A 23408-nucleotide genomic window follows, 5' to 3' on the forward strand; every position below is an offset into this window, starting at 1 on the left:
AATATTGGTTTACATCCCCAAGTTTGACAAATGCTGCAGCGTATGACTTGGAAATGCGTAACACTCTCAAAAATGCCATTCAGCTCACCTCTAAAAGAAGCAACATAGGCTACCTGGACCTTTTCCTTGAAATGGCTGTTACTGCACGCACGAAACTCAACCTGCACCTGTGGTACCTCAATGAGTGCCACGTTGTGTTTGCTTTTACAAGTGATCGTGCGAGCATATCCAGTATCCACCAAGGTCTAAATGTGGCAAAAGATGCAAACATTTCGATCAAGTTCTGAGAGAGCCGTTATTGGTAAGGACTTAGTTCAAATGCATTTCTAAACTCCACTCGCTTGCTGGACTTGATCGGACCAGACTCTTTTGAACTCATCAGAATTTTTCCCAAGTTTGAATGTCTGACTCATGAAAGTCCCAGATCTTGGCACCATATGGAGGAGTTTTCATCGTTCAAAGCTGTGCTACAGAACATGCCTGCTGCAAATGATGTTGTGGAGAGAGTTTTGGGCATGGTCAGTGATGTTGAGGAAAGGGCTTCTGCTCCAAGTAGTGAGAAAGAGTTGGACAAAGCAATCAAAGTCACTCATGCTTACCGTTCCACCGTTCCAAAGTTCGAGATATGGCCGAGAAATCATTGTCTACCAAAAAGCTGGACACAACCACAAAATCATTTTTAAGAAATGTTAAGTGGTAAACTAATACGAAAAATGAAAAAAAAACTGTCTTGAATTATTTAATGGGTAGTTGCAGTGGTCAGTGGTTAAAAGTTAAGTGGTAAAGCAAAAAAGCTTGTCTATGATTAAACAAAAGTTGCTTGTATTTTAAATTTTGTGTCATTAGTCAATTAGTGTTGTATATTGAACTAAAAGTTTAACATTACACGTTTATGGGGTGCACATTTGGTCAAAAATGTGTTTTTTGCATTTTTTTCATAAACTAATTAGTTTAGACCCCAAAACCCCCTGGAAGTTAGATAGGAAACCATGCATTCTGCTTCTTCAAAGCCAAGTTTGAGCATTCTAGGCCTACCGGTTGCTGAGATACAGCCAGATTGGCCGATTTTGACCCGGCGGGGGGTACCGGCCCTCTGCTAGGGCGTCAAATGTGGACCAATCTCAACAAAACTTGGCAAGGTGTCATTTAGGACTATAATGCAGAGGTCTAAACAAGAAAAAGCTTAAAAATCAAAATTTATTTTTTTTTGGGTCACCCTACTGCGCCTGGATGTTACAACGTAATCTGTGGCGGCCTCAAACGCAAGTACCTATAAAACAATATGCAACATATGTAAAGAAAATATACTGTACAGTGCAAATTAGATCGTGTTTACAGCACCGTGAAAGAACAGACTCTAGTTGCTACATATCCCATGGATATGTGTATGCAGCACCCGGTTATTTTACAATAACAAGCATTTTTTTAGTACATCCTAACATTCCTCAGTATGTTTCAATTCTGTAATTCGTAGCCTATACGATGGGGTGGGGAATGGGTATACCGTTATGTTCTATCAACCTCCAACATTAATGCACATTCGTTAATCGTGTTAATGCGGTTTGCCTTCTCTAACCAGTGCAAATTATTATTGTTATCGTTTGATAGATCTTCGAAGTCAAGTCTTAAAATGTGTGTATATTTCTTGAAGTTCTGCTCCAGCAATAAACTAATCGCTGGTTTAGTAAATAAAAGTGCTTTTATTGCCCTTATTGAGAGAATAGTAACGATTTGTCAGTGACGGAGAGAACAAATGAACATACCCGCAGTACTTTTTGTAGCAAGACGTTTAAGCCGGCCCCCATCGCGGTCTTCCCACGTCTTAAACCAGTCGCCCAGTTTGTGGTCGATTTCTTGTAGAGTGCATGATTTCATATTGCTCTAGACAACATCTATAAGTAAAGCAGTTTTGTAAACAAATAATGTTACATCGATTTTTATTTTTACACAATCATCTACAGCAGTGGCCAGCGGCTCTTAACCTGTGGGTAATTACTCAATCTGGGGAAGTTTGAGGTCTTCCAGAGGGCAATGAGCAGGACAGTGCAAACTATTACCAATTTTTAATCAAACTTAAATCATTGTTGTGTTTGGCTTTGGCTATTCCATTCAATTGATTGCCAAAGACTAATAAAATTGGTACGAATGGAATTAATTTTATGCTGCTGTTTGGAAGTCTTCACGAGAAGATGCAGAACAACGTGTTCTTGTCGAAGGTTGCTTATTTGTGCGACTTTTTCTCTGACATAAACGCCTTGAACTGCTTGCAGGGCAAATGGACAAGGTTATGGGATTTAATAGACAAAATAATAGATTTAAGATACCTAACATGCTTAATTGCTTAAAGTGGGGTACGGGTCAGAAAAGGTTAAGAACGTTGCTCTACAGTCTGTTTCACGTGCGTGGCACGATCATCAGGAGAGCTGTAATAAAAATAAAATCGAGGACATCACCATAAGCATAGCCGCCGAACCCAGGAAGGTCGGCCTTCCCGACCTTTTCGCAGAGAAGGCCACCCTTCCCTGCGAAATCGGCCAGATCAACTTTCTAATCTCATCTTTTTTATTGCACACGAGTAAACAGCAGGTGTTCTTCAACTGGATCTAGACTGAGGCATTTAGACTGAGGCATTAATCACTTAATCAGGGATAGTAAATAGCAAATTGACAAAAAAAATTACGAAAAAGGTAAACTTCAGATGCTGCAAAACTTATGATATATCCAAGGTTGTTATTTCATTGAAAATTAATCATGAACAGTAAGTATTCTTTCTGGAGACGATATCATACCAACAAAAGGTGAATACAAAACTGAAACAAACTACTTACCTACGACCATGTTCTTTAAGTTTTGCATGGAATCAAAAGAAAACTTTTTCTCTCCACATAATTTATTTTTCCCCTTCCCGGTCCGCGAGACGTAACTTGCAACTTCGTTTAACATCACCTGAGGCATCAATCGATTAACCGTGTCGTATAGGCTTCTTCCTCCTATACGACACAGTTGTTTGAACTGCAATAGAACAGATGGATGTTGAAATGCATAAGCCGAGATTGTTAAAACAGCATAGAAAGCAGTCCCATCAAACAGTCGCGGTGCGTACCAGGCTACCAGCGTACAATAGCATGAATTTTTTGTAAATTGGTGTGTACCATGTGGTTATGTGCGTTGAATTGTGCAATTAGCCTGTTGAGGCAGACATTAAATGGTTTAGAATTCATTCATTCAAGTTTAAACTCATTTTAGGCTAAATAGAAGAATTATCTCCCCACACATAAAACTCATGTATTACCTTACCAAAAATGTGGGTGACTTTAGATAGGTAATGCGCAGTAAGAACTAAGAACATATCGTGTTCACTAACCACAATCTGATAGGTCTCCTCATTCTCCAGCATGCTGTTTACGGTTTTTAATTCCGCTATGATTGTAGCAGGAAGAGGAACATCCTCAGGAATCGGAGCCAATTCTAGGAGTTTATCTGGGATAATCCCTCCCTTCTCTCTCAGCATAATTTCGATTTCACAGAGCCGTTTGTTCATTTGACGTTGCTCTGTCAGAATTGTTTGAAGATAAGTGAACACTTTTACAATACCCCAGTATGTCAATGAAAAGGTGCCATGACCACAAAAATCTGTCCGCCCCATTTGCTCAGTGGTTAAGCACCCGACTAAGACCAAGCGACGCTGATTCGACTCTCGGGATGTGTTCTTGAGCAACACATCGAAAGGAGAACTCTCCATTCAGCAGAACCTAGTGGATGCTGCGGGGTGCAACCTAATTCGTACCATGAACAATTCGTACCGTCAGTTACCTTGAAAAGATCAAGAGAAAAAATTTAAAAAGCTGTAGTCGCTGATCGTAGTTTCCGCAAACATTTTAAAAAGATTAGGGTATCGATTAGCTGGGCATCGGTATCCGCAAACAAACTGAAAACATCGAGAGAAAAAAATAGAACATTGCTGATCGCAGTTTCCGTTGTTCCGCAAACATTTTAAAATTTCCGGTAATGCAAACATTTTAAAGTTTCCGGTAAGGATCCTAAGAGTTTGCCGAAGTCGCTGAACGCAGTTTCTGCAAACATTTTTAAAGGGTTAGGCTTGATCGGAGTTTCCGCAAACATTTTAAAAGGGTTAAGGTTTAGGGTGTTTCCGCAAACAAACAAACTGAAAAGATTGAGTGAAAAAAAATAGAACAAAGCCGAAGTTGCTGATCGCAGCTTCCATTTTTCCGCAAACATTTTAAAATTTCCGGTAATGATCCTAAGAGTTTGCCGAAGTCGCTGATCGCACTCGCAGTGTCCGCAAACATTTTAAAAGGGGTACCTCTGAATACCCATTGTCAGGCATTAGACAAATCCTAGACAATGCCTTGAAATTACCGACAATGCCTGAAAGTAGATACTCTATAATGCCTGACAACCCCTGAAAATGCTATAATGCCTAACAAACCCGTCAACCACTGATAATGATCGACAATGCCTGGAAATTCCCAACAATGCCTGAAAGTAGTTAGCCTACTCCACAATACCTGACAACCCCTGAAAATGCTCCACAACCCCCCAAAAAGCCGACTATGCCTGACAATACCCGACAATGCCTGACAATACCCGACAATGCCTGACAATGGGTATTTAGAGGTACCATTTTAAAAGGGTTAGGCTTGATTAGACTTGGAGTTTCCGCAAATATTTAAAAGGGTTCGGGTTGATCAAAGTTTCCGCAAACATTTAAAAATTTCTTTAAATGATCCAAAGAGTTTTTGTTTGTTTGCGGAAAAATTTTAAAATGTTTGCAGAAACTGTGATCAGCGACTTCGGCTTTTTTTAATTTTTTTCTCGATCTTTTCAAGGTACGAACTGACGGTACGAATTGTTCATGGTATTAATTAGGTTGCATCCGATGCTGCACAATCTACTTCATAAAACAATCTGCAAAAAACTTGTGGTATAGCCTAATGTTTAGCCTAATACTTGTGCATAATGCGGTGATAGTAGCAACACTCGAATCCTGATAAAAGCACTTCTCGTTGACATAATAGTCATAATAGTCAAACATAATAGTCATAATAGACATGATAGTCATTTTTATACCACTTGAAAGTGAAGATACCACTTTTTGAAAAAATCGAGTAGGCTACTTCTAAAAATGTTACTTCAAAACCAATAAACAGGTTGCGTAATTGCCGTAAAAAGTATTAAATAGTTTACCATGAAGAATAGATCTGAGTCAACTGCAATAAACCTTACCTGAGTTTCATGATGATCATTCATTTGGGCAGTGCTCTCATAAATGAAAACCTGAAAGTCCCCAAAGCTACGTCTAAAAATTCCTAGATTACATCAAAGTTCCCTAAATCATTATTACATTCGAACAGTTTCACGTTCTGAAACAAAAAGCAAGAGTTAAGCGGTTTAAACAACAACACTAGCAAAAACCATTCTACATGACTTTGTTGTATTAGTGGGCTAAGTCTCACAGCAAAAAGCAGTACGGTATGTTAAATTACAGTGATGTTTAACATTACAGGGATACAGTGAAGATTTACCTATGCTTATCACATGCTAAAATGACATAAACTGTGCACGACTATCGACTTATTCATGAGAGCTAATTCGACTAGCAATTAGTTGATTAGTTCATGTGCTTCAGCATCTGTAGCTAAACTCTTCATGAGCCCTTGCCAACTTCAACAATTTAGCTCGATCCCTTAACCCAGTTTGTCAGCTGATAAGCCAGCTGACTTCATACCTTGGGTGTGTAGCAAACCAACTAAACTTTCTCACTTTAAACTCTTCCTGTAGTCAGTTTTAATGTTCTTCAAGCTATCCGTACTAAAAAGTCATTCAACTGGGGCATTTAAACATGGTAGGGACAATAGGCAAGTGACTAGTTTGCTATGAACTCAAATACGGAAGAAAGCTTGACAAATAAACCTCCATTCATTCTGTAAGCGAACAAGACAAAACTGCAAACAGTGCTTCCACTTTTACAAAGCTAGATTACCACTTGTATTACCACATTTGTCCTCAGATTACCACATTTTTTACCCAATCTTAACCGTGTTTCGACTTACTTTTACATTAACACTGTGGCTATTTTTACCCACTTGTTGCCATAGTTACTATCAGGTGTTGTCAGAGTTAGGATTAAAGTTAGTAAGAGTTAAGGTAAGACTTAGGAATAAGGTTAGGGTTTTGATCTTTACCCAGAACTAAAATTTTTTCTAAAATGCAAGTTTTTGTTTTCAACAGCTTTAAACTTTTCTCAAATTACGACAGAATTCCTTATCCGGCAACGCTATTATTTGGTTATATTTACACTATATAGTGTAAAATAAGGCCTAAAACAACTACTCAGTTTATTAACAGAACGTCCGAAATAAGAAAGTAAAGTACCAGTAGCTTAGCCAGGAATTTTGAAAGAGGGGGTTTTGAAGCCCGGCGGCCTCTTCTCCAAAGGCGACACCCAGCGGCGGGGGGTCTGGGGGGCCTCCCCAGAAAATTTTGAAAAATTACTTTAAATTTGGTGCATTCTGAGAGCATTTTCAACAAAAATGTGGGCATAAATAGTCCTGTAAAATGGTGCTGTCTGGTGGTATAGCAAAAGAATAAGATCATGTTTTCTTGGGCATTTTTCGGTAATAAAGCTACCGTATTTTACGGACCATAAGGCGCACTTTAAATTCTTTTTTTCCCTCATAAATTGATCGTGCGCCTTATGGTCCGATGCGCCTTATGTATGGATCAAGTGCGGTAGTGCTTTATTGCCTACACTCAAAACCAGTACCGATATACTATTATATATGGTCCGGTGCGCCTTATGGTCCGGTGCGCCTTATAGTCCGGTGCGCCTTATGTATGAACAAAAAACTAATCAAAGCAATTTATTGACAGTGCGCCTTATAGTCCGGTGCGCCTTATGGTCCGTAAAATACGGTAAGTCTATGTTTTCTTGTTGCTAATTCCTGGCTGAGATATTTGAATGTTTAGTATTCGCAACTGCAGTATTCGCGATAACAATTGTGGTAATTACCACAAAAGTGGAAGCGCTGACTGCAAATGCAAATGTCGTCCAACTCCATTTGGGTTTTCGCGCGTTTTTTACAATTCACGTCACAGACAATTGTAGCTTCTGACTGCGCATGTGCATCGTCATCTCTTTTTAGCGATTTTTGAAAAAGCACGTTCAGACGTCCGCCATTTTTTACAATGTACCAATTACTCGCGTTTGTCAATGCTTTAGATATGACGTGCTGTGCATATGGATGTAGAAACGAAGAAAATACAATTCAGATGATAAAAGGAGTAAATATTATTCCAAGATATTTACTAATCTCTCGGATCATGTGTTTGAATGCACCGTTATCAATAATCATATTTTTACACTAGTCAAAACTGTGTCCAAATGTTATTTAAAAATTAGGTTTTACCGCATTGGTAAGAAAACCTGCAAGCAAATACAAGCTAAATTGGTTCGTAAAACGCTTAACAAAAATTCTGTCTTAACAAACGTCTGTAGTCGTTGAATCAGTGTAAAAATGACAGATTTTGTTGTATGGCTTGGCTGTAACAGCGCAGCTTTCACGCAAATTTGAGACACTAACAATGGCGAATGCCTTTTTTTAATTTCTTTAATCGAGATGCGAGAAGCGCTGTCTAGTTGTTATAAGATGTCTATGGTTAAAGTGCTTGCCTGAAACACATGGTACGGGAAACTGTTGTCCAATTATTCAGCTCAGTGTTGTCATAATTTTTTTCGAAAATAAAATGAAAACTTCGAAAACAAAAATGAACGGAGCACGTAAAAATTGCGAGATGAAACTACAGCCCTGATCAATTTTAAGAAGGCAGAGTATAGCTATATAGAGCCATAGTAGAACATTAAAAAAACTAGCTGCTGCTAACAAACTTGAAAAACTGCAGCTAAATTTGCAAATTAGTGTTTTTTTTTCAGAATTAGTGATCCTCATAGTGATGCATGATTTAGAAAAACATTTCAATTTTGTTTTTTACTTATAGCAATAACGTAAAAAAATTGAGGGGTTACCGTAGTTCGCCCGCAAATAATGATGTTGGCCCAACGTTCTGTACAACTGCACACCAACATTGGAAAGACCGACTTCCTAATTCTAAGTTTTTTTGCATTTTCATTGTCCCATTACAATTGTAAGAGGAATACCATGAAGCAAACTTAAACAATTCTTCGAAGGTATCTTCAATTAAAATATTTCAAAAGTTGGCAAAACTACACTACCCTCAGCCCAGGCGCGAATCTAAAAGTTTTTTTCGGGGGGGGCCAGAAAATTTGAAAATCAATTAAAAAGAAAGAAAAAGCTAAACAGATATGAACAATGATACTACGACATATACGATATGCTAGAAAATAGACATTAAAACAACCATTTTCATCAATTGTGATGCCGAGGGACTAATATCAGCTGTTTAGAAGCATATCAAACCATTTGATGCGGAAACATACAATTTTTCACAAAATTTCGGGGGGGGGCCGGGCCCCCTGGGCCTCCCCATAAATCCGCGCCTGCCTCAGCCAACCCGAACAACCGTCAGCCAACGTTGGGCCAAGGAAAAATGTTTACTGGGTAAGGTGTTACTGTTACGACCGTGCCATATTTCAAACTGATTGTCCTACTTTGGTATCATGCACGCTATAACCTTCGCGTTTTGTCGCTTCTACCTTTTTCTAGACCTCTGCCCATGGGCGTCCGCAGGTTTTCGGTTAGGGGGGGTCAAGGTGGGTTCACTTTCACCGTCAAGGATTCCAAGTCCGGTAATCTGAATGATTTATTAAGTTTTAGAATTAAAGCTGGTGATGGAATTTTGAAAGATCACATGGAGCACGCAAGTGACAATGCTAAGTATACATCGTCTCGTATACAAAACGAGATGATAAGTTTGTGTGAAGAAACCAGGGGCTCCGGACACTTCCTGAGAGTGGGGGGGTAATTTAAGCAGGGGCGGGAACGATCTTTTGACATCGACGAGGGCTTATTGGATTATCACATATACTTCCGTAAGGTCGCTCCTCAGACCCCGTTCGCATTACTGAAAGCTTAAGTTTCTTATACAGCGCGTTTAGGCTGCATGTTTCGCGACGAAAGCGCAAAATTTTTGCCTTTCAGCACGATTTAAAATCGAAAAATTCTTTCAACGAATCTGAAATCACGAGCAAAAGCTTTTTAACATTTGCCACATTTTTTGAGGTTTTGAGACAATTTTGACTGGAAGAGGGGACGGAAGCAAAATCCCTCTTTGTATTCTTCCTTGGCTCAAGTCCTCCAAATTTTGCACTTCAGACGCTAAAAGGTTAGATTTAAAAGGCCAAAAGCATTAAGGTCAAAGCTATATTCTATAAAACTTAATTTACAATTACATGAATACAGCACGACAACCTGTGCCATAACACCCACAGTGAAATGAAGCGTTTCAGCATCTAGCTTCTGCAGAAGAAGGGCCATTGACCAACAGCAATTTTTTCCACACTGGCATAAAACTCTTTGACAAGAATTAATAGGCTTAAATCCAATTAACTTGTTTCGAACATCGCACACATACTTGATCGGCCCAAATTTCTGATGGAAGTGGCTTACATCTTGGCCCAAAATTTTCACGTCGAAGCCATTATCGTTCCAACGCTGTAACAGCACTGTCGTTGACTGTGCCAGATACTAAAACTTCAAGCATTTGGTGAGTTTTAATTTCTTCGCCATTGAAGCGGTGGGTGAGGCCTTGCACTATCCTGTCAATAGATGCATTGAACTGCCTTCTGTAATGAGAAGCCAGGTCATGGGAAGCACTTTGCTCACAGCGCTTTCTTGAAATTTGGACTTTAGCTAAGCCTAAAGCTATCTACTTGCTGTTGAAATTCCTTGTATAACTGCATAAATTGTTCTTCATTTCTAAGACTCTGGTAATTAACTTTTGAGTTTTTAACCAGCTCCATCATGTCGCTGATGGTAGGCTATAAGACTTGGTCTGCAACAGGCCAGTTATCTTTTCAAGTGGTTTGAATAAAACTTGGCAAAACTGCAACGCAAAGTATGTGTTGCCTTGCAATAATTGGAAATAAAGGCCTAATCATTTCGCATTGTTGAAATTTTAAAGTGTGTTTAGCAAAGCTTCGTAGTTTGACAAGACTGAAGAAATGGCCGGTATACGTGTCAGCCATCTTGTTTGGCACAAAGTGTGCAAGCCATGGTGGGATTCTTCCTGCAGGGCGATTTTGAACTTGCCAGACTGATTTTGCAAACTACTTAGCTCCTGAACAATTCCCATAGCATTATGCAGGTCTCTATTCACAGACATCTTATTATAACTAGACTGCGCTTCTCGTATTTCGATTGAAGAAATTGAAAAAAGGCGGCGGCCATTGTTAGTGTCTCAAACTCGCGTGAAAGCTGCGCTGTTAACGATAACATTTCTGAGCTGGTTGCGCTTCTGCAGAAAACTAACTTGTTAACTATAATTTAGAACTTTGGTGTAATAGAGGTTTTATTCATCTATGAAATGAATAAAAGCATGTGTTAAATTGTACAGAATTATACATACAGTCTATAATATAAAGCAAAAACACTGCGATGCGAGAGCACGTATACGATACACTGAATGCATCATTTCCAGCAGTTCAGCAGAACTCTTACCGTATTCAATTTGGCGTTACAGCTGAGCTGATGATTAGCCTATTGTAAAAACAGCAACAAACAGTGTATTACATCAAACCTAAGCAAATGATACGCTATATTATAGCGGCTATAACGTAGGCCTATAGCTCAACAAAATCAAAACAAATTAAATATTCACCAATACTGATGTGATGTCGAAAGGAAGTAGTTTATTGGTGTTTGAAAAGTACTGTTTTGTTAAGCGTTTTACGAACCAATTTGCCTTGTATTTGCTTGCAGGTTTCCTTACCAATGTGGTAAAACCTAATTTTTAAATAACATTTGGACACAGTTTTGACTAGCGTAAAAATGTGATTATCGGTAACGGTGCATTCAAACACAAGATCCGTGAGATTAGTAAATATCTTGGAATGGTTTATATTTCCAAGCACAGCTACCGCAATAGCTTCCACAATGCCTGGATGAAGAGGTAATCTCCCAGCTGTGGTAGTTAGTAACCGTTTAATGCATAATTCAGTTTCTTCACAAATATATACAACACTGAAAGAAGGTTTAAAAAGTCCACTTCTATCTTTAAATGATAAGAAGCTGGGTTGAACAGGTAAAGTGTGTGAACTCAGTTCAAAGCGGCACCTTGCACATAACGTTATCTTTGCGCACATTTTGGCAGCATAAATTAACAAATTCTAACAATATGTTTGCGATTGTAGAACAGCAAAGGTGAAATCATATAAAGATTTCGTCATACTAGGTGAATTGCGGAGATATTTATTAGTTGTTATTTCACAGCAACTTGAAACTGAAGCTATTTCTTTAAAAGTTATTGTTGATGAAATCACACGAATTTACGTCATAATGCAACGTTTTGCTACAACGGAGAAAATCGAAAGCCATCAATCTCTATTGAACAGAATCCTGGTAAAAGCTGCGGTTGTGTTGTTGCATAGAAAACTATTTGTTTTGTCAATTATTTGTTCACAACAACTGAGTTTTTTAAGAAACGCAAATATTATAGGAGAATTACATTTTGTAGAAAGTTAAGTTGTGTTCAGTCGTGTTCTCATTGCTTTAAGAATTGGCGCTCCAGTTGTTTCAGGAACGAGGAGGCGACTGATTCTTAACTAATTAATTCATCTACTTCTACTTGTTTTAAAGTATCAGGTTTGGTGGCCGTGCTTAACTACTGTATATTTATCGATTCATATACCGCAATATTAAATCCGTTCATGCACGTCTTAAACCATAATAGTTTTGCCACCTTTTCCTTTTGTTGGTTTTGTTCCTGTATTTCTTTTTCACAATATCATTTGTTTTGCATTCTGACAAGGAAAAATAAATTGAATTGAATTCAAAACAATGAAAATTCATTACGGGTCCCTACAAAAGCATTGGCAAACGCGCGGAATAGGTACACTAATAATGGCTGACGTCTGAACCTGCTTTCTTCAAAAATCGTAAACGAGAGAAGTGACGATGCGCGGTCTAGTTATAATAAGATGTCTATGTCTCTATTGCATATTTGCGTTGTTTTGCGAGTCAGAGTTTCCAAGCAAACAACTAAAAAGTTGTGCAACAAAATAAAAAAAATGAAAATAAAACACAAAAGTAGAAGAAATATAAAAATTAAATTTTATCTCTACATTAGTGGGGGGGGGGGTAATTTTGCATTAGTTACCCCCCCACTCCAATTGGTGGGGAGGTAATCACCCCCGCGGCCCCCCTCTAACGGAGCCCATGGAAGAAACGTTTAGAGATGAAATTGTTACTGAAGCTAACAATTCCGTTGGCTTCTCAATCTTAGCGGATGAAACCGCTGACATTTCGGGAAAAGAGCAACTGACTATTGGAGTGAGGTTTTTCCACAGAAAAAATCTTGTCATTCGAGAAGAGTTTCTTGGTTTTACGTCATTGAACGAAATGGACGCAGAAACGATTGCAGGGACAATAATAAATCAGTGTAATAAGTACGGTCTAAATTTAAATAAACTACAGTACGTGGTCAAGGATACGATGAATGCTCCAATATGGCAGGCAAACAAAATGGAGTAGGCTACGCAGGCACGTATTAGAAGCAAGTAGGCCTATCCGTTGACAGTATTTGTCCACTGTTCACCCCATCGCCTTAACCTCGTGGTCAACAATCTGAATGGAGTTTCGGATGTACGGAACACTATTGAAACAGTGAAGGCTATAATAAATTTTTTTAGAGAGAGCCCGAAACGAAGATGTCTAATACCAAACTTGCCATTGTTATGTGAAACGAGGTGGAGCGCGAAATATAAAAGGATAAGACTCTTCGCGGAAAATTTCACCAAAATTCACAGGCAGTTGGAGAATTTAGCGCAGCACGAATCGAGTGCAAAGGGACGGCAGACCGCACACCAGCTGCGGACCGCTTCTGGAACCGCTACTTTTGTAGTAACGCTATAGGTTTTGGAGCCTGTCACCCAAGCCCTTCAGGCAGTCCAACTGAACAAGTTAGGTGTCAAGAAGCACATTGACAAACTCGTATCAATGTTTTGTGATTATCGGCAAAATGCAGAAACACTTTTTGCAGAAAACATTTATACAGCGGCATTGAAGTCAGCCGAAGAAATCGGTGTCACCAATGCATAGCCTATCTGTCCCACGGCAATGTGTCCGTCAAGTATTCAGAGCAAATACTGGTGGCACCAGTGAGGAATACTATCGCCGCTCCATTTACGTTCCTTACATGGACTCTTTAATCCAGTCTCTGAAAAGCCGCTTCTCAGAGACGAACATGCCTGCATTCATGTTATACCGACTGCATCCAGCGCAGATTGAGGAATTTGACTGTTCAGACTACAAAGCCCTGGTCAAAACCATACACCAATTCTACAACTTTGACAATTTTCAGCAGGACACCATGTCGTGGTATGACATAACCATAAAAGGAAAATTTCCTCAGTCCGAAGACCAGGAAGAATTGGAATTTGTGGACTTGGTGAAGAACATGGAACTTTTTCCAGCTGTACGTCAAGCGATGATAACATTACTAACCCTCCCCGCCACTACTTGTACAGTAGAAAGATCATTCAGCACAATGAGGCGGGTCAAAACATGGCTCAGATCAACCATGTCTGACGACAGGCTATCTGGGCTGTGTATGATGACTGTCCACAGAAGCCGAATAAACTCGGACAAAAATTCGTTCATCCAAAAAGTCATCGAAAAATTCGGCAAAGACCCACTTCGACTTCACTTTTTATTCAAGAACTGAATAACTAAATTGGTGGCTGATTGTTCTTTTCTGTATGATTCAATGTTACGAACAGCTTCATTGAATTCATGCCTATTTTTGCATGTTCTCGCTTTTTCATTTTTCATCCAACAATTTTCCAGGGGGGGTCAGCTGACCCCATTTGCCCCTATGTGCGGACGCCCATGCCTCTGCCATGTTTGTCATATAGGCTACTGTTTTTCGTTGTGATGGTCAGAACTAAAAACAAACTAAACTGAACGGCCACAAAAATGCGTAGCCTAACAATTGAGTCACTTCGGATTGGAATTTAATTAAAAAAAATAAGATCACTCCCGGTGGTGGTGTGGTTATAACTATTTTACGCGTGAGAATGTTAAGCGATGGTTTAAAATGTTAATTTATTAGGTAACTGGCTGTCTAATGAAACTCTGTTTGTCTCAAGGATATTCACACCCATTTGTCTAATTTATATATCTGACTCCATTATCTAATTTCCTCACAATTGTTATTCGAATTATAATTTTAAGTTATCAGAAGGTGTTCGTATAATGTTGTAGGTCTATAACACAATTTGAATTTAAACAGTACAGAATAATGAAATTACAGGATAGTGAAACATTATCACGAGTTATTACATTTTAATTAAACAATCAATTTAATGTTTTTCTGAGAGCTGAACTGGTCTAACTGAGCTCTGCTTGAGCTGGTCCGATTTGATGGTAGGCACTTTAACATGCAGATATCCAATCCACCACGAACCAACCAGATGTTACGTTGTCTGTCCAATTGTGACCATTCCAGCATTCAGCCAGAGACTTGATTATTACTTTGAACTTTGTTCGGTAATTACAGAAGAAAAAAGAGCTATAGCAGTGGTGAGAATCAAACCCACGTCAATGAAATGACTAGCCTAACACCGCCCTAACCCTCTGCGCCAAGCCAACCGATGTCAAAGCGATGACTTAATTTAGCTAGAATTTGCGTTTTTCCTTTGTTCTTTCTCAACGCAACCTTGATGACGTCATGAACAGCGTAATTTCTGATTGGTTCGTGCTGGATTGGATATCTGCATGTTAAAGTGCCTACCCGATTTGATAGAGCTCTCGCCAAATGCGAACAAGTCATTTTATAATCATCAGTTTCCTTTTTCTTATTGACTTCGGGAGCAGATTAAATGGAAAATTACAATTCTTTAGGAAATTACGCATGGTTTGAAATGGTTCATTTTAGTTAAAGAAAGGGAATTTATATGATGAAATAATGGATCGCTACAGAGGCCCCCCCAAATTTGGGCTAAATTGGAACCATGGGTACCAAGTTTAGCTCAAATTTAAGGAGTTAAAACGTGAACACAATTAAATGATATGAGATGTTCTACTGGTGCAAATTAAGCTAAACTATCACAAGATGTAGGCTATACAGTGACAATCTGCTTTTATTCCGACGCAATTAAGTCCCCCCTTTTTTCTAACTTATTTCAAACTTTGCGCGCGATAAGTTTTTGTCCAGAAGTTGAATTTTCATTTTGCATGTTTAGTTGTTTTCAGCAATATGTCCTGTGTTTTGCCATGCTAGACAAGTAGTCACTACCTGGTCTAGCCCCCTGAAGAAGTCAGTCGTGTCTGATTGACGAAAAGTCGGAATAAAAGCAGATTGTCACTGTATACATCTTGTGATAGTTTAGCTTAATTTGCACCAGTAGAACATCTCATATCATTTAATTTAATGCCTGGTGAACAGCCTCATTCAATTTTCAACGTTAACACAATTGTAACAGACATAGTCTGAAATAGGTATGTTTAGTGTTTATGATAATAATGTGGTGTTGTGTTTGTGATATCGTGTCGCGAAGTGATTCTGCGTGGTTCCACCGCTTTCCGCAAAGAAATGTCTGAGTTTGTGCCGTATAAGAAGAGTCCACCGCATAAAAGAATTGGTTGTTTTGTTTGTGAGCGCAGTTGTTGTGAGCGCAATGTTTGCAAACCGTAGCAGGCATTCATTGTTTGTCTGACTTTTTCTGTTGAAAAGCAGACCATGCCGATTGACTTGATACAAATGTAGCCTTGTCTTGCTTTTTGCTTGCTAGAGATCATCGCAGCTAGAGATCATTGACGTCGTCGTAGCATTTAATTGTTGGCATTTGGCTTATTGTATTCGTTGAGAGGCGCTAGAGAGTCGAGTGCAAGTGGCTCTGGAGCAATTTTTTCGTTTCAGGCGGCAGTACGCATAATCACGTTCTTCTGTTGTTCATGAATATGATGCAAGATTTCTGAAAAAGGCAAAGCAAATTGATTACAAGTTCAACTTTGAAATATTTAGCGACTTGGTTTATAAGTCGACCTGTACAAAATGTAAAGATACGATTTGAAAGGCGAACAAAACTAATTAAAACAAAAGAACATAGGCATCGACAGGTCTAAATACCATTCACAAAATCGTAAATGTTCATTAGTCTGAACAGTCGTTCGGCAACTGCAATTAAAACACAGAAATAAAAAAGATGCAGTACATAATTCAAAACCATGCGGTTGTTTCATACAGTATGTAAACTAATGTTTCGTGGGCATATGCATGCTTGCCCAACATAGGTTAATTAGGTTAGTAACATGCCATGCCAACCGTTTGCATGCCACACTCTCAATTGCAGTCACTTCAACCATACACAATAAAACAAAAACATTGAGCAGACAACTTATACAGAGAGAAAGGTTGAAATTGACAACCACTGGTTGTCTGGTGCTGCATTGGAAGAAATGCAGACAGTTGCAGAAAAAGACAACGATTTCGTATTACTTTAGAAAAGCAGATTGACCAGCTTGTATGGCCAGACATCCAAGAATTGCCGCAGTGGCTGAGGTGCACCTCATTTCAAAGCCTACATGAGATGGCTATACTGGAAAAAGCTGTAACTGTCCTGCAAAGAACTGCATGGTTTAAACACATGTATTTAGAACAAACAAAAATAACCTACATTGCTGCTCTGCAGACTGCAAAATAAACAAATGGACGAATGCTGGAGTGGACAATCCTTAAGACTGTGGTTATAATTATTATACGCAACTTATAAAAATGTGGTAATATTTTAGTTAGTTTATTTAAGTATAAGCTTAAGTATGAGAATGGTTTGTTTATAAGTTGAATTAAGATGAAGGCTGTCTAACTACCTGATGAAATTTCTATCTATCTAATTTATCTAGTTTGGCTATCTGACTCCATGAAATCTAACTTCCACACAATTGTTATTCGAATTATAATTTCAAGTTATCAGAAGGTGTTCGTATAATGTTGTAGGTCTATAACACAATTTGAATTTAAACAGTACAGAATAATGAAATTGCAGAACAGTAAAGCATTATTACATTTTAATTAAACAATCAATTTAATGTTTTTCTGAGAGCTGAACTGGTCTAACTGAGCTCGTTTGATGTGAGCTGGTCCGATTTGATAGAGCTGGTTTGATCCCCATAAACATTGACTCGTGAAAAACACGAGAAAGATACGTGTTTTTTTACCCCAGTTTCTCGTGTAAAACCCGTGATGTGCACCCGTGTATTACACGGGTGTTTGCACAAACGCAACCCGTGTTTTTCACGACTTCTAAACCCGTGTTTTACACGGCATCTAACCCGTGTTTTACACGACTTCTAAACCCGTGTTTTACACGACTTCTAAACCCGTGTTTTACACGGCATCTAACCCGTGTTTTACACGACTTCTAAACCCGTGTTTTACACGGCATCTAACCCGTGTTTTACACGACTTCTAAACCCGTGTTTTACACGGGTGTTTGCACAAACGCAACCCGTGTTTTTACACGACTTCTAACCCGTGTTTTACACGACTTCTAAACCCGTGTTTTACACATCAAACCCGTGTTTAATATGGCAATTTATTTGGTACCAAAATCACACATGACAAAAAACACAGATATAACTGAAGACAGTACAGCTGTTTCACACATCATCAGTTGGGCGAACCGTGCTGGATGAAGATGTCCTTGCAACTGACTGTCTTCTTATTCTCTTTTCAGCTGATTTGAGGAATTCTTGCACAACAGCTTTAACATCGCCCATGGTTGTGTCTTTTGTGTAACTGTATGTTCGAACTGATGCTGTAAGCAAAAAAGAGTTAGTGCTTAGTCACAAAAGCAATAGGCTAGCAATAGATATACAGAATTCTTCACGGATCAAATATATTAAAAATAGATTGCAACATACGTTCATTAAGCAGGGTATACGTGCAAAATCTAAAGTTTAGGCTACATACCATAAATTACAAAAATAAGTTTGCAATCTTTAATTGGGCGCTTGGAACCGCGTTGACCCATCCAATTAAACTTCGTCATAAGCTTATCCGTAAATACTCCAGAAAGAATTTGCTTTACGCTCTTTTTGTAGTCCGTCGAAAAATACCGACTCAAATAAGAAATCTGCAAAACAACATTTATCATATAAAATTTAGACTTCACGGTTACATTCCATAGAATAAACGTAGAGCGCACTCATACTGCAAGCTGTTAAATTTCATTGTTAACAGTCAGGGCGGTGGAGTCAGAGCCGTAACAATGTTTATAGTTTAGCCAAAGGAGTCGGAGTTTTAAAAATTGCACTGACTCCTACCCCTATATAAAATTGAGGAATGCTCTACATTGCGAGGAATTTTAAAATTATCCATTGTCAGAGTGTCAAAAACTTTGGGAAATGTATATTTTGTTGTTTTGCTGCAAATCAATGAATCGTTGTTTTGCTGCAGTCAATGCTGGTTGAAACTTTCAAGAAATTTGCAGCAGTACGACATTGCAAAACTGTTTTAAAGAGGGTGAAAATAACCAGTATTTCTTGTATGTCTATTCTATGAGGAGAGTCGGAGTTGTGATACCGATTCCACAGCCATGTTAACAGTAAAAAAAAAATTACCAGTTTATTTTGAACAGTGCTGTTTCCCAGGTTGTGTTCAAGCTGATCAAAATCCTCCAGGCTGTTGATGGGAAAAGATGGAATGTCCGAAGGGGGTTCCTCTATTTGTTGAGCTGGGGCGCTTCTTTCGTTTGTCATTATTATATCCAATTATTCGTTGACAGAATTAAAATTCCCATAATTTCCAGTTGAGCAATTCGAATTCGTCGAACTGTGTGAAAAATAAATAGTTGCTTTAACATGATTTGGTGTTAGCAAAGGTGCTTTGCTTTGACAATACAAAAAGAATAGCTCCCAGGCTAGGGCAGTTGTGATTTAAGCAGCTGCCAAACAAGAAAAGCGAGTGGTAAATAATACTGCCAATTAAGAACAATGCTCTTGTAGGGGCGCTCACGTGAGAGACTCAACAGATCTTCCAAAATTCGAGAAACTGAATTTTCAAAATGCGCTGCTTGTGAGTAAAGATGGGAGTTACGAAGGATAAAAAAGAAAGTAAACATAAATAAACGAAGTGAAGAATTATAGCTAAAACTATATCATCACACCGATGCAGCTGAGCAATTGTTGAGCGAAGTTAATCGAACAAGTTTCAAGATTTTAATTTAACCAGGTGAAAACCTTCACTTTGCAGCGCAACAAATTCGTCACAAGATATGTTCTTGGTCACTTCAGGCGTAGTGTCGATTGCTACATTCAACTGATTGTCATCCAAGTGAAAATCAAGGACTGATTGTTCGCGCTCTGGACTTGATTGCTGTGGTGCCCTCACAGAGGAAGATTGTGGAAATTCCGGAACTTGTGGCAGTTGCTGCAAGGTTGTAGCAACCTCAGCTGCTCGTACAGGAGTAGAAACCTATGGAAGACTTAGTGACCGTCAGAGTGAACATTAACAAAATATATTTAGTGATATGCTTGGCTCCCTCTACACCCTCAAGTGTCGCACACGAAAACAAACTGACAACTATGTTATTCAGGACTGTCCAATCTATCGCGTTCTAACTAGGGCACATGCTGGTCTCAAAATCCTGGATGACGACAGCATATTTAGGCAACGTTCGAAAAGTTCTGATTGAACACCTTAATCCGTGCTATTAACCTTAAAAATGAGATTGCAATATTTTTTTAAAATCATATTACTTTTAGAAACCGCTCAATTTCCCTAAAAAACAACACCTAAAAATCGTCAAATTTTGGGATTATCATAATTAATAAGTGATTAAAGTATTTGTTTACTTACAGTAATGATATTTTCTGACTCCGGTGAGTCGCTTTCATCTGTATATGCAATCCTCATAGACAACCGGCAATTCCTGCATTTATAATTTGAAAACAGTTACTTCAGCTAGATGTCATGCTTGCCCTTGCTTATTGGTACATTACCTACTGATATCTCGTCAACATCAACATATTTTGCATATACAACCAATCATCATGCAATAAACGTAGAAATGCATGGGTGTACGGTATCTTAAAGGATTAGCTTATATTTGCATCACGGTGTTGTCAGGTACAATGTAACAAGCCAAAATGTACTTACATTAGATACAATTTATACAACAATGTTACAAAAACGTTATATACAACTGCCACGTTAGTGTAACTGTGACTTCAATGCAATAAGTTACTATAATGCGAAGTACTGGCATGCACCCATGTATGATAATTAAGTTAAGGGTAAAATTAGTTTTGAGCAGTTAAAATCAAAATGAAATGAACAAATATCAGGGAAAAATGAATGCATTGATATACCGCTTTCTTCTTTTCGATTTAGGTAGTCTACTATCATTTACTTCTTCTTCACTAGCTGCTGTTGAAGCCAAATCAGAAGTATTTTCAGCATGTTGTAACTTTATCAGTGCTTTGGCCAAATCATCTGTTGCAAAATATTAACAGGTCATCTTCCGATAACAGTGATCAAGATTAGGAAAAACAATACACTGGAGAATAAGATCTCATGCATATTGCATATGGAATAATAACAATCTGCTAAAGCGGTTAAATGGAAATTACACACCTTTTTACAGTAATATTCATACCCAAATTTTTGTTGAACATGCTCAAAGAATGCCCCGAATTCAACGTAATTTTTCAAAGTTTTCTGGGGGAGGACTCCCAGATCCCCGCCGCTGGGTGTCGCCTTCGGCAATTACGCTGCCAGGCTTCGCCCGCCGACCGTCAAACCACCCCTCCTCCCCTTTCAAAATACCTAGCTACGCTACTGAATTGGATTATTGTCATTGGGGCCCGCAAAGCATATTCCGCACAGGGCCCGAAATACCCTAAGACCGGCACTGTACTGGGGCGTTTCTTTCGTTTGTCATCATTACTGCATAAGCGTAGCCAGGGGGGCAAAAGGGGCCATGCCCCCCCCAAATTTTCAAAGTTTGGATTCCGAAGTTGAACCCTTTGTTGAAAATATAATATAATTTGTATAAATTTAAATCGTTTTCCAAGACATCTGGCTATTAACACCCCCAGGATTTGTTTTAGACACACAGAAAGACACCAATAAATTTTGCAAATCGTAAATCGCTCAAAGTTGATGCGATTTACGCTTCTTTAAACTAATCTGTGGAAGCAATTTCAGAATCGCTTACTCTGTTGGGTTTTTGTGTAGCTGAGTTTTTTGTGTTCTCTAATTTTAGCCGCAGTTTTTGCCCATTTGTGTGTAACAGCTACCTTTAATAAGTTAATAGCTGTTTATCTGCCTACAAATTTCATACAATTATTACCCTGAAAGTGTTTCCAGAAAGCGCTATAATCCATAATTTGAGTGTAATTTTGCAAATTTTTTACGGGGGAGCATGCCCCGGACTCCCTTAAAATATGCGTGCTTTTGGCACGCTCTAACCCCCCGCCAGCCTTATTGCTTCCCTTGCTTAAACAAAATATATTTAGTGATATGCTTGGCTCACTCTACACCTACAAGTGTCGCACACAAAAACAAACTGACGACTATGTTATTCTGGACTGTCCAATGTATCGCGCTCCAACTGGGGCACATGCTGGTCTCGAAGTATTTTCAGCATGTTGTAACTTTATCAGTGCTTTAGCCAAATTATGTGTTGCAAAATGTTAACATGTCATCTTCCCATAACAGTGATCAAGCTTAGTAAAAACGATACACTGAAGAATAAGATCTCATGCATATTGCATATGGAATAATACCTAACAACCTGCTAAAGCGGTTAAATGGAAATTACATATCAAAAAATTGACAGCTAATTAAGACAAGCAGCTGTGCTGCAACAGAAACAACAGAGCAAACATAAATTTTGTTGCACAAAACTCCATATATTGGAAAACATATTATATACATATAGGTACATGTTGATTGTTGAATGAAACAACCTTGACACTTGGCAATGTAAATTAGTAAGAGAGAATCATAAGGCCAGTGAATTCCAACTCTTAACTCTTAAGTCCCCATAATTATATATATGTATAATATAGCCGGCCATTGGGTACTCTAGGTACTGGCAAAACCCTACCTCTGATTGTTTCCGACTTTTATTTAGGTGCCGTATGTATTATAACTTAATGGGTAGTATAAATTAATATTAATGTTTACCTGTTTTGTACATAATTCCTACATGATACTTTTTCCAATTTGGATTGACATCTGAATTTTGTAGGCATAACTGGCGAACCTTGTAACCGGAAGCTCAGGCCAATAACATTCCAAAACATCATTATCATGAAATATCCATTTCTCTAGGACAAGATCAACTTCACCTCTTGATATAAAGTCTACGACTGAAAATGCTCTCAGTCATAGTCTTCATATATTTAATCTACAGAAGCACAAAATAGACTGGACTTACTTAACATAGACAGTAAAGCATTTTCAATCAGTGTTGTTTCTCAAGACTGCACATTAAATGATAGGCCAATCGAGTAAAACTATTCGTACAATAGAAATAAATGCACTGTCTACACTCTACAGCAAGCCCTGTAGCCTGTAGGTAGGTACCATACTTCGATAGATGACAAAAAACAGGCACAGCTTTTCGCTACCTTTCTGAACAGCACTGCACCATTTCGGTATGTTCATCGCGATTCGTGCACAATCTTTTGGTAAAAAGAAAGATTGAACCTTTTATCTTCAGGCGCTTTTCGGTAGATTTAAATCAGTTAATGATTTCTAAATATAAATGGAAGATTAATTAACACAAACCTTGTAGCCTACTTAACAGTCACTCTAAAAAGTCCTCTCCTAAGCTGATAAGCAAATACCGTACTTAGTGAAATTCTGTGCCATTTTTTTATGTCACAGACTCACACTCACAGGGATATTTAATCAGGTGACCGCTGGTAACCGCAATATAAGGTTTACGAAAAATAAAGGGGAGAAATTCGGTTTTAATGAAAATTACATAATACTGTATTCCTGAGTTGCACAATTCCTATTGTAAAGATATTAACATAAAACACAACAAATAGCCTACTAGAGTTGAAAATTTATTTTAAACGAGAGAAACATGATTGCTACTAGCGTGAAAAAAACACGTGTATAACACGTTAAAAACACGTGAGTATACAAAAAAGTGAATATGCAACTGCCGAATTTTTTTAAAGATATTAACCTGGCGTGTAAAAACACGTGTATAACACGTTAAAAACACGTGA

At 38.4% G+C, this 23408-nt stretch overlaps 2 protein-coding genes across 5 annotated transcripts; both read right to left on the reverse strand.

The window, feature by feature from the left end:
* Nucleotides 1-1228: 1228 nt before the first annotated feature.
* On the reverse strand, nucleotides 1229-5386 carry LOC145787968 (uncharacterized). The gene is made up of 5 exons (XM_082599810.1): nucleotides 5248-5386; nucleotides 3365-3552; nucleotides 2829-3012; nucleotides 1764-1892; nucleotides 1229-1270 (listed from the first exon to the last, which is right to left on the reverse strand). The coding sequence occupies exons 2-4, from the start codon at nucleotides 3539-3541 to the stop codon at nucleotides 1882-1884; spliced, it is 372 nt and encodes a 123-aa protein (XP_082455936.1). The 5' UTR covers nucleotides 3542-3552; nucleotides 5248-5386; the 3' UTR covers nucleotides 1229-1270; nucleotides 1764-1881.
* A 12359-nt stretch (nucleotides 5387-17745) lies between these two features.
* On the reverse strand, nucleotides 17746-22983 carry LOC145764854 (uncharacterized). Of its 4 annotated transcripts, none has more exons than XM_082576543.1 (5): nucleotides 22351-22983; nucleotides 20570-20652; nucleotides 20017-20089; nucleotides 19398-19632; nucleotides 18786-18990 (listed from the first exon to the last, which is right to left on the reverse strand). In XM_082576543.1, the coding sequence occupies exons 2-5, from the start codon at nucleotides 20617-20619 to the stop codon at nucleotides 18920-18922; spliced, it is 429 nt and encodes a 142-aa protein (XP_082432669.1). In that variant the 5' UTR covers nucleotides 20620-20652; nucleotides 22351-22983; the 3' UTR covers nucleotides 18786-18919. The 4 variants fall into 4 exon arrangements, with proteins under 4 accessions (XP_082432667.1, XP_082432669.1, XP_082432666.1 ...); XM_082576540.1 differs by having other exon boundaries at nucleotides 20529-20652; XM_082576541.1 differs by lacking the exons at nucleotides 20017-20089; nucleotides 20570-20652; nucleotides 22351-22983 and adding exons at nucleotides 17746-17974; nucleotides 18130-18292 and having other exon boundaries at nucleotides 18780-18990; nucleotides 19398-19536.
* Between the last annotated feature and the right edge of the window lie 425 nt (nucleotides 22984-23408).

The sequence above is a fragment of the Aplidium turbinatum genome, chromosome 2, assembly GCF_918807975.1.
Source record: "Aplidium turbinatum chromosome 2, kaAplTurb1.1, whole genome shotgun sequence".
Classification (NCBI taxonomy): domain Eukaryota; kingdom Metazoa; phylum Chordata; class Ascidiacea; order Aplousobranchia; family Polyclinidae; genus Aplidium; species Aplidium turbinatum.

Coding starts and splice junctions, on each gene's coding strand:
- LOC145787968 (XM_082599810.1), bottom strand. CDS start 3,541: ATGAACAAACGGCTCTGTGAAATCGAAATTATGCTGAGAGAGAAGGGA. Junction 3,013..3,364: donor AGGAGACCTATCAGATTGTG/GTTAGTGAACAC, acceptor GTTCTATTGCAG/TTCAAACAACTGTGTCGTAT.
- LOC145764854 (XM_082576540.1), bottom strand. Junction 19,633..20,016: donor AGTCAGAAAATATCATTACT/GTAAGTAAACAA, acceptor AGTCTTCCATAG/GTTTCTACTCCTGTACGAGC. Junction 18,991..19,397: donor TGTTGCGCTGCAAAGTGAAG/GTTTTCACCTGG, acceptor TTTTTCACACAG/TTCGACGAATTCGAATTGCT.